Source organism: Typha angustifolia, chromosome 15, assembly GCF_048772165.1.
Source record: "Typha angustifolia cultivar Huaian chromosome 15, ASM4877216v1, whole genome shotgun sequence".
NCBI classification, from domain to species: domain Eukaryota; kingdom Viridiplantae; phylum Streptophyta; class Magnoliopsida; order Poales; family Typhaceae; genus Typha; species Typha angustifolia.
Genome location: NC_133253.1, coordinates 8443826 through 8454020, shown reverse-complemented (window position 1 = coordinate 8454020; position 10195 = coordinate 8443826). Strand labels below are relative to the sequence as shown.

General features: G+C 35.0%; 1 protein-coding gene across 1 annotated transcript; it reads right to left on the bottom strand.

Annotated features, from left to right (window-relative positions):
• Positions 1 to 2009: 2009 nt before the first annotated feature.
• Positions 2010 to 7146, bottom strand: LOC140777163 (thylakoid lumenal 15 kDa protein 1, chloroplastic). Its single transcript, XM_073121092.1, has 8 exons — positions 6931 to 7146; positions 6724 to 6852; positions 6260 to 6355; positions 6057 to 6129; positions 5314 to 5375; positions 4712 to 4793; positions 2487 to 2547; positions 2010 to 2398 (listed from the first exon to the last, which is right to left on the bottom strand). The coding sequence occupies exons 1-8, from the start codon at positions 7045 to 7047 to the stop codon at positions 2347 to 2349; spliced, it is 672 nt and encodes a 223-aa protein (XP_072977193.1). The 5' UTR covers positions 7048 to 7146; the 3' UTR covers positions 2010 to 2346.
• Positions 7147 to 10195: the final 3049 nt, after the last annotated feature.

Here is a 10195-nt window from a genome sequence, read left to right as displayed (position 1 = left end):
CTAGTGTTGAGATTAATTTTGAGCTATACGTTTATGTTTAGGCTCACCTCATCTCAACTCATAGCCGATTTTGATTAGAGAGGGAAGAGGAGGAGGCTGCGAGAATGGTAGCTTGCCAAATGAGGAAGAGGAGAAGGTGGTGGCTTGCCGAAGAAGGAGGAGGAGCCGACTTTCGCTTGCCAATAGAGGATGAGGAGGCTAGATGAGGAGGTGAAGGAGGAAGAAGATAAGGCCGAGGCCGATAGATGGGCCGCTGAAGGAGGACAAGGAGGGTAGGGTATGACAATGAAGATGGCATTCTTGTTAAGGGTGGGATAATCGGGTGATAGGACTCTAATTGAATTGATGGAGAGGGGAGTTTGTAGACCGAAAAATTATTAAGGTTCAAGTATAAAATTATAATTTGATACATGAGAAAGACAAAAATTAGGGTGTTGACCTTGGATAGATCTAACAGCATTGCTATTAGTTTTGTATTGCAGTGGTTCATCATATACATCTGATATGATCCACGTTAGAGAATTCGTAGACTCATCCTTCTCTAGCATTATGTCATTCATTTTAATTTTATCAAGTATCAGCCTAATAATGTCATAATCATGAGTGAGAGAATTATAAAGTTCAATTTATGTTATGGATCAGATCTAGACTGCTCATAGATTATGCTGGAGGAAGGTAATAGCTATGGGTTGAAGGTAGAATTAGAGTTTCTAACTTAGATCTACTCATAGGAAAATAAACGGCTTTGGTTAACTTATTTCTATTTGTTAGGTTTTTTAATTGTTGGCAATTGTGTACAAAATATTCTAAGTGTATTTTTTACATGTATATGAGCTTTACATAAGTCTAGAAAATCTCTGATTTGAAGAATTGCAAAATTATTGAAGCAAAGTTGATGAGATCAAATCATACCAACAAAGTTTGAAAATCTTGGACTTTCGTGAGTACAGATAAGACTCGGATCTGACGCTATCTTGAATATCATATATAAGGATTGTGAAACCCTAACTCTTGGGTGGTTGAAGAACATTATTGAAATAGACTTCTTAAGGCTACATATGTTATTCAACGAACAAGGTTCTTCTCATCTACAAATCTTAATCTTTCGTCTTAAGGGCTATCTAGACGAAAGATCAATCTCAAGGGCTACTGAGATTGGACTTCAATCACGAGAAGCAGTGAATCGTGGGTTCTAGCGATCAAGACTGAGAGGAACAAAGTCGTTTGGATCGACGGGTTGTTTTGTGAGTCAGTTTTGTAACTGCTACTATCATAGTGATTGGTTTTGATCCGGGTTTGGATCCGTGGTTTTTTTTTCCCGTTTGTGTTTTCTTCATTTCTACTTTCGTTTTTAATATTTCCTCCGACTTTTACTTAAGCGAACGAACGATATCATTGCCTAAAAGTTAGATACATACGTGTGTTTAAAGGTTTTTTCACTATTCATAGATTATCTTACTCTTACTCCTAAGATAAACTCAAGACTAAAATAATTTTTTAATGCTTGGATACTTGAATTCTTTGATGCATAAAGCCTAGCTCTTCTATATATAGAAGTGGGATACAATGAGTTTTACTTAGACTTAACCCTAAAGATTTATACGATTGAAACTAAGACTTATCTTAGAAACTTATATGACTTAATTAAATTTGTCTTAATAGCTTACATAACTTAATTAAACTTGTCTTAGTAACTTACATAACTTAATTAGACTTATCTTAAAGGTTTACATAAGCATGAATCAATTAAAAGATAAATAAGCTTAATTTATAGAGCCCAATATCCTCATAATATGATTCAATTTGACCCAATTTGCATAAGTTTAGCTCAGCTTATTTTAATGTTTATCAGGATATTTAACGAGGACTAGAAAAAAAAAATGAAACCTGCCCATTCTAGCACTCTTTTAGAGCATCTGCAAATGATGAAATCATGAAGATTTAAGCATGGTTAGCTTTGATCTCTTCAACCGGAAAGCATATCCAGACCTTCTACCATCAAAAGGAAGTGGGAGCAATGTTCATTTATAAGCAATTAAGTGGTCTCATTACATATCTCATGCTTGATAAAGTGTTACAAATGGCATGATCTCTCTTAGTTAATCAGAATATTGGTCAACGCCTCATAAAAGCTTTCATGATAAGTAGTGATCGAGTGCACAAACTTTGTGAAAAGGTGCTTATAGAATTGCTTTTTTACATTAGATTATGAACAGATTATAACATATACAAAACAAACTTCTTGGAAATGTTCTACAGCCACAAAATTTGTGAGAGAAAACATGCAAGAACTTCAACTGTCAATGGTGAAGTCGCCATCATGGCTTTGCCGCATATCAGTCAGTATCAATCACAAAGTAACGTTTCCTTTGTTGCATTTCCAGTAGTTGGGTTCACCCTGGTAATAAAGCATCATCATTTCAAGTTCAGTGAATTTATCGAATTTCTTTCAGCAATGAACTATATCGAGGAAATATATGCCATACCCATCTGCAACTTTGCATAGATACTCCCGTTGATCATCTCTCAGTGGAACATCAGTAAAATCTGATGAGAACATAAAGATAATAATTAGGCTTCCCTGAGTTCAAATTACAGTACAAATCTTACAAGCCATCAAGAGCGTTCTTTTGTTCATTCAATCTAAAGATAGAAGTATTAGAAGCAAGTAGCTCAGAGAAAAGGTTTCCCTCCATCTACTAAAAAGTGAAATCACACATCAACATAGGACAAGAGTTAGCATCAATAGCAAAGATGAATACCACACAAAAATGAAGGTGAATGGCATTCTTTTAAATATGGACAAGCGGTTTTGGTCTCTCATATCAATTCCCGTAGTTGATAAAATTGTTGTTGCAGATGCAACTAGAAGTTGAATTAATAGCATAGTAAAATAAGTTGGCAGAGATATACATTATTGGTGTACCATGGGATCCACATTATGTATCAAAAGCTGTTAAGCAACCTTAAGATCATAATACGCTAGTTCTCTGGTTAATAGACAATTGGAAACTTAGTGCTTCTCTTGTGAAGAGGAAATTAAGAATTGGTTATAGTGGTTGAGGCCTTAAAGAAAAGACGTAATGGCTATAAGATACTCTGAAGATTTACAGTCAGCAAAACCAACTCAGAATTGGTTTATAAGCAGGTTTCATATGTGAACTAAATAAAATTTAAAAGATCAGATCTGTGGTCCAGGTTAAACTAGTAACATTCATAAATCATAATTCTTTCGGTGGATAACTTATTCTAAACAGAGATAATACACTCCAAGAAATGCCTTCCATGGGCATATTATTGTTTATGATGACACAAACAGTTTTACCAACTAAGATCATGCTGAAAGGATGTTCTTCAGCATCTAGTTAGGATTTAAGACTTAAGGAGATGTTTTGACCTTAATAGACGCAAAGAAGAGACAGGGTGTCCTCTCTTGCACTCCTTAATAGTCAACATAGAAAAACAAGAATCATTTACAAGGCATTTCTAGAGTACTCTAGTTTCAGCTTTACCAAGTTATTCAAGCAAACTGTGCACCTTATGGAAGTAGATGATATCTCTACTATATACGAAGATAAATCACGGCACATGAGAACATCAATATTGCATTAAGATGCCTCAAAATAGCACATTACCAAATACCAATTCTTCAAATTAATGGATGGATTAGTGGAGGACAGTAAGATTCAATAGCATGATAGTTTAGCTAAAGAAATCTAGAATGTTTATGATATTTAGCATTATCTGGATCCTCATCATTAATGTTAAACCGTGTAGTAATGCAAGGACAAGTTCAACCTCAATGAGGCTTCAGACAGGCAAGCCAATTTTCATGAAAAAACTCAGTTATCTAGTTTGTTACATCTTTAGTTAAATTAGCCTTATAATTCGCTTAGATTGGTGGACTAAAATGATTCAATTGGACTCCAGGAAGCAGAAAGTATCTTTTCAATTATTTGCTGATGTGCCAACAGGTCGTATCTTCCATTTTGGTTTCAAGATAAATAAGCACCTACCTAAGCTAAAACAAAGAGAAAAACAATGAGTCGTTGAGTGCTGTTATCTATCACATGAACGACAATCATATTATCCACAGGTTCTCTTCTCCCTCTTTACTCTCTTCATCTTCTACTCACCCTACTTCTTCCTCTTACTCCCTGTAGTTTACTACTTTACTGCACACCTATCATTATTTCTCCTAAGTTTGACATCTCTATATTTTGTTTGGCTTTCTATGTTCAGATGACCTGTCGTTCCCTGATGGCTTTCTGTCACAATTAAACCTTTTGAAATTTCTCCTTTGTGCTTCTGATACTTTTCCAACAAAATACCAACTTCAAAAAGTTTTTTCAGCAGTAAACAATAAATGTCTACTCTTTGAAGACTTTTACCTCAACGATTCAAATCTTTAACTAAATGATCATTTCAAATATATATAGGTTAACCCATTAAATGCTTGATACTGTTTAACAAGACAACTCTTTATGAAATTTAACACTACCAAAATAATATCTAAACAATGTCAAATCTAGAAATGGGTAGCACAAGATTACAAATTCGGTCTGACATTGCAAGCAGTATAAGTAACAGAGCAATTTTGTACATGCGGTCGACATGTGCAGTACAACTCCAATTGCATACTGAAACGGCCAGTAAAAATGCATTTAATATGCTTATTCCATCATGAGAAACTCCAGAAATAGTAAATTACCTGCACCATATATGACTGAACCCCTGAAAGATGTGTTGCCTGTAGCAAGTGCACCTTCCAGGTTTGCATTTTGCAAATTTGCCTGAACAAAAAAAAGAGGCAAGAACAAACAAAAATAAATAAATTGAAGACTTCTCTATTGCCAGAAGTTCCTACCTATAGCAAAATCTACTAAACATTTCTGACATTTGAACATGATTGCTCTCATGTAGAGGAAAGAACTACACAAAGAATTCAGACTTTCATCAGCTCTCTGAGACATCAATGGTATTAAAGGTTAAAAAGAAGAAAATGTGTGACTCAAGGTCTCAGATTCCATTTTCATTTTGGTCAATTTCGGCCAACCCTGGAGAAAATGAAAAGTTCCAGCTGAGAGCTGTCTGAAACCAAAGTAGAAACCACAAATCTTGCTGGTTTTGGCATTGAACAATGAGTTTGGAGTTTTGATTTGGTTTGGAACCTCTCTCAACCAAAATTGAGCCACTTTGGTCGAAATTTGAAATCATTGATAATTGAAAAACAAAAAGAAAAATTATAAGAAGGCAAAAACAAGAAACAACATTTAATATGTATCGAGATTAGAAAAACCATTTAGAAATTACCTTTGTCACGTTTGCCAAAGAAAAGTCTGCAGCTCTAAGATCAGCATCAGAGAGATCCGCACCTGAAAATTTGCTGTCAAAATGAGCTCTGAGCTGCAATAGAGTCCCTAGACAGTTCATCTAGTGGCCATCTCTACACAAATTCTGCTTCACTTTATTCCTTAATACAGTTTCCAGATGATGGTTTATATTGTATTCTCAATTAATTCAGCCTTAATCCTGCATATTCTTCATTAATGTATCAATATACCTAATCAAATAATTGTTAACCTAATTGCATATCTATCAAATACCTGAATGGCATTCCCTAGAGCTTGACTGTTTACTGTACTAAGTTGCTTCTGTTAGCTGAGAAAAAGACGGATTTTTCTTTATCGACTTATTATGCCTTGAACCTTAGACTTTTTTGCTATTTTTATATTGAGCCTTGCATTTTCAGAAAAAAAAAAAGGCATCAAATCATGCATTGTATCGGTTGTAAACCAAGTTAACTGAGGCTCAAGGTTAAAGTCTGTAGCCAGAGTAACGCCTAAGTATTATGTCAATATCTTTAGGCAAATGCAGGGCATGACATAGGAATAGAAAACAGGAAAGGTACGAACCAGAGTAAGTCACTATTGCAAGCTATACTAGAAAGAGATTGATTTTATAATGTGGAAAAAAAAAATGGTTTGCGTGCTGAAATGAAGTCAATAATGCAAGATGTCAAATGATTTTTAAAAAAGAAAAAAGAGAAGCAGAACCTGTTAAGTCTGCATCAAAGAAGCTGGCACCGAGCAATTTTGCACCTTTGAAATTAGCTTGCCTTAGTATACTCTGCAATTAAGAAGGGCAACAAAAACCATCAACCACAGAATTTTGTCAAGTAAATCAAACTACCAATATTAGATAATGAAAAAGAAAAGAAAAAATATAGAACATGATTATATTTTTATCGCTTGCCTACCGTCTTGAAGTCTTGCTTGATGAGTGTCTTGCCACTGAAATCCTTTCCAGAGAGGTCCTGGCCCCGGGTAACTCCGGCTCCATATGGGCCTCCTCCCTATAAGACAACCAATAATCCTAAAATCGTGAGGTGCTAGATAATGGAGTAATCATGCAGTGTCCACCTTTGTATCAAATATTAAAACACAATTCACCTTGAAATTCAACCAATGTAGATGTTGCTCGATTTATGGATTCTAATGCATTGCTATGACCCTTAGTAAATGTATCAATCGTATCTATCAACTTGAACTAATTTCTTTAACTCAGCATTTCATTTCATATAATTGTTTTTTTTTTTCTTGAACCACCTCTATTCCTGGGTCTGCAAAAGCTTAACTTTATAATTCTAGTAAATTAATCAACAATGTATATCAAGGCATGCCCTCAATAGAAATCCAATAGGCCGAGAAGAGAGTAAAGAACCTTAAATGCGATAGCGGGGTCGACGAAGAAAATAGAGGCGGCGATGAAGGCAGCAGCGCCGGCCTTGCCCAAGCCTTCTCCCAGCATCGGAAGTGAAAGAAGCGAAGACAAAGGAGGCTTATCCGTGCCCTGGAAGGCCGAAAATTTCAACCTGTGAGAGGATTAAACGCAAGATAACGAGATAAAGAAATGATGCTTCCTACTTACGGGAGAAAGGAGATTGCAAGTGATGGTGAGAGGTAGAGAGGAGCGCCGCGATCTAGTAGTAGTGGTTGGACGAAGAAGGGAAGGAGGAGGGAAGTTTAAACTACTGAGAACGGCCATTGGAGCTCGATCCCGGATCGATGATGCGATGATGCTACGCTAATCTCTCTCTCTCTCTCTCTCTGATGGAGTCTTTCTCTTCTCTTGCCTTCTCTTGTCGGCCTTATCCGGTCTCAGGCCACGAGCTAATCCGCATCAACAAGGATGCCGATGGTAGCCACGTCAGCATTAGTGAACCATACAGCCACGTAGACCACAGTCAAAATTGGTATTATTATATAAATAGTTAGGAAAATTAACTTTAATTAACTTAAATTTAATAAATAAAAATATGAGTTAATTATTAATTTGCTCGAATTCGAGTGACACAATAAGACTCATGTAACCCTGTTGGTGAAATACGATAGCATGACTTGTGCAATATAACCAACACTATTAATTTTCCACACTAATATTACCTTAGATAAATATCTCAGCTACTTCAATCATATACAAACATATACAGTATGCTAGCAGTAACAAATAAAATAGTCACTTGTCAACCTTTCACTTTATACAACATGGGAATAGTATATTTCAAGTATTTAACCATAGATTCAATTTAATAGAAAAATAATACTTTATACACCAATTCAATCACTACTATTAAGTTTTCAAATCTAATGATAAATACAACATAGTTTTAAATTCACAATCTTATTACGAACTTCAAATAGTTTGAAAAAAGAAAGCAAACATCGAGTCCAAAAATAATGACTACCAAAAGAAAAAGAAAAAAAATTAAAAGGAATATAAATAACTAAGACAGAAATTTATAAAGTTTATCTAGAAGCACCCTGTAAATACACCTTGAATTAAACTTATAATTTACATTTCAGGTACAAATAGATAAATGAAGTATCTATTGTGCATGACAAATCAAGTGGAATAGATAGATAGATAGATAGATAGATAGTTGGATAGGTATATATATATATATATGAATAGAAGATTTATGAAAAACTAGGATATCTCCCTAGTATGGCATATATACATGTGGCTTTCTTTGCATAGAAAATAGCTCGATAAATTTAGAAAATATTTGGATTGTCTGAAACCTAAAAATTCAGGAAACTGGAATATTTCCTTAAAATAGCATCTAAATGTAAGAATAATTCTCCCTAGATATTAATATCTATTCAAGTACCTTATTGAGTGAAACAACCTCAACTCACACTTGCCTCTCATGTGAGGTTGCCCTCACGCGAGGTTCACATAAAAGCTTGGAAGGCTAGTAACATATAATCAATATCAAATACACCAAAATAGAGAAAATGAAAAGATAGGCTCATGGGCCGCAACAAATTCATCCATAATATAACAATACTAGTGGAGTTCCCGAGTATAAGAGCATATTCTGAATGAAGATACAATAAGGCAAAAATATAAACCCTTTAGATAAACTTACTAGACCACCACGAGCCTTGAGTGCCAACCCAACTTAGGTCTTTTTATTGCTTTATTTATTTTATTGCAATTGGTGCCGGTTCAGGTTAGCCGACTTGCTTTATTAATTGGGGTCGCTTTGTATTTGGTGTGTCGCTTTATATTCAACCCAAAGTGGTAGCATAAGAGTCAAGTTGATTTGTCTAGGTAGCCACCTATTTAAAGGTGTGGTGCATAACCGTTTGAATTATTGAGTAATTGGACTAAAACTTGAGCTTTTTCTTCTCCCAAACCCTACTCATCTCCTTCTTGCGTCAACTCTTTCCAGGCTACTAGTCTTGCCGAAACCCCTTTTGTCTGGCCACACCACTCTTGTCTCTAAGGGTCAGCTTCCACTCCCTCGTCTTATCTTCCTTTTCTCTTATGTACCCATTCACATAACTCTCCAAAACCACATCTCTAACCTTTGGCTACTTTTTGGTCAATATCTCAAGATTTATCTAGCCAAACCTTAGAACTTGGTTTCATTGAAAAAATCTCTTCAAGAGTGACAACATATCTAAATTTTAAGAGATTCCAACGAGTATATCTCTAAAAATTTTCCTCACAAGAGCTACCCTCGAATTTGTCCAGAGACCATTGTGGATCGAATCAAGCCGATTCATGTCAATACATCAAAAGAAGATAAAATAAACCTAATGCTCTACTAAGTGAAATTGCTATTAGGCTCCTATCGTGATGGCAGTTAATTGGCAATATATATTAAATATAGATGAGCTTAACACTCAGCAAGGGGCACTATTATTAGCATAATAACATAGATATAATACACCAAATATAAAAAGTGTGTGAATATTTAAATAAGTGGTCACCATCATGATAGAAAATAAGCATGGATATAAATGATTGGTTAGCATGGTCTGTCCTAATATATGCTAACTCACTCTACCCCCACCATCATGGTTTGGCCATCACTACTTGGTTGACATAAATGCTCTCAAGAAAAGTAAATCCTAGTAGTAGAATCTAACTGATTATTTGCTGCCGCAAATTACGAATCTTAATCGTAGGCTCATCACCATAAGTCAACACTGTACCTCGACGCTATCCACCTAAGCCCTCAACTTAATATCATCGCATCACTTGTGCAGAAATTATGAGTCGTCGCTTCAGGACGTTGTCATCCTATGCCATTAGGTCTACGTCATTAAATACTCTAAAGAATTTGACTCTCATTAATCAATAATATAATCGTCGTTGTTTGGCGAACGACATTCATGATTTTGGGATCCATAAAGTGAAATCTCAAGCATGGGCCCTACTATATAATAAAATAATATATTTGTAACATCTCTTTTTCTAGCTGGGAAAATGTCAAGTATTATCGAGACATAGAGATCACTGATTTATAGTAGTGCATATGTGCTAATGATATGATATTATATAACAGAAATAAGTATAATGAATATATCATCATCATGAAATAACATATGCCATTATACAAAACATACCAATAGATGATACGATTCGGACTTCACCGACATCGTCTCAAGTTTGGATTTACCTTAGGATAAGATTGAGTTTTAGGATAAGATTGAGTTTTAGGATAAGATTGAGTTTTAGGATAAGATTGAGTTTTAGGATAAGATTGTGTTTTAGGATAAGATTGAGTTTTAGGATAAGATTGTGTTTTAGGATAAGATTGAGTTGTTGGTTAGCCTATAAAAGTATGTGTAGGGCAACCAAAATTATTATTGAATATTGAGAATTGAGTTTGCCTTGC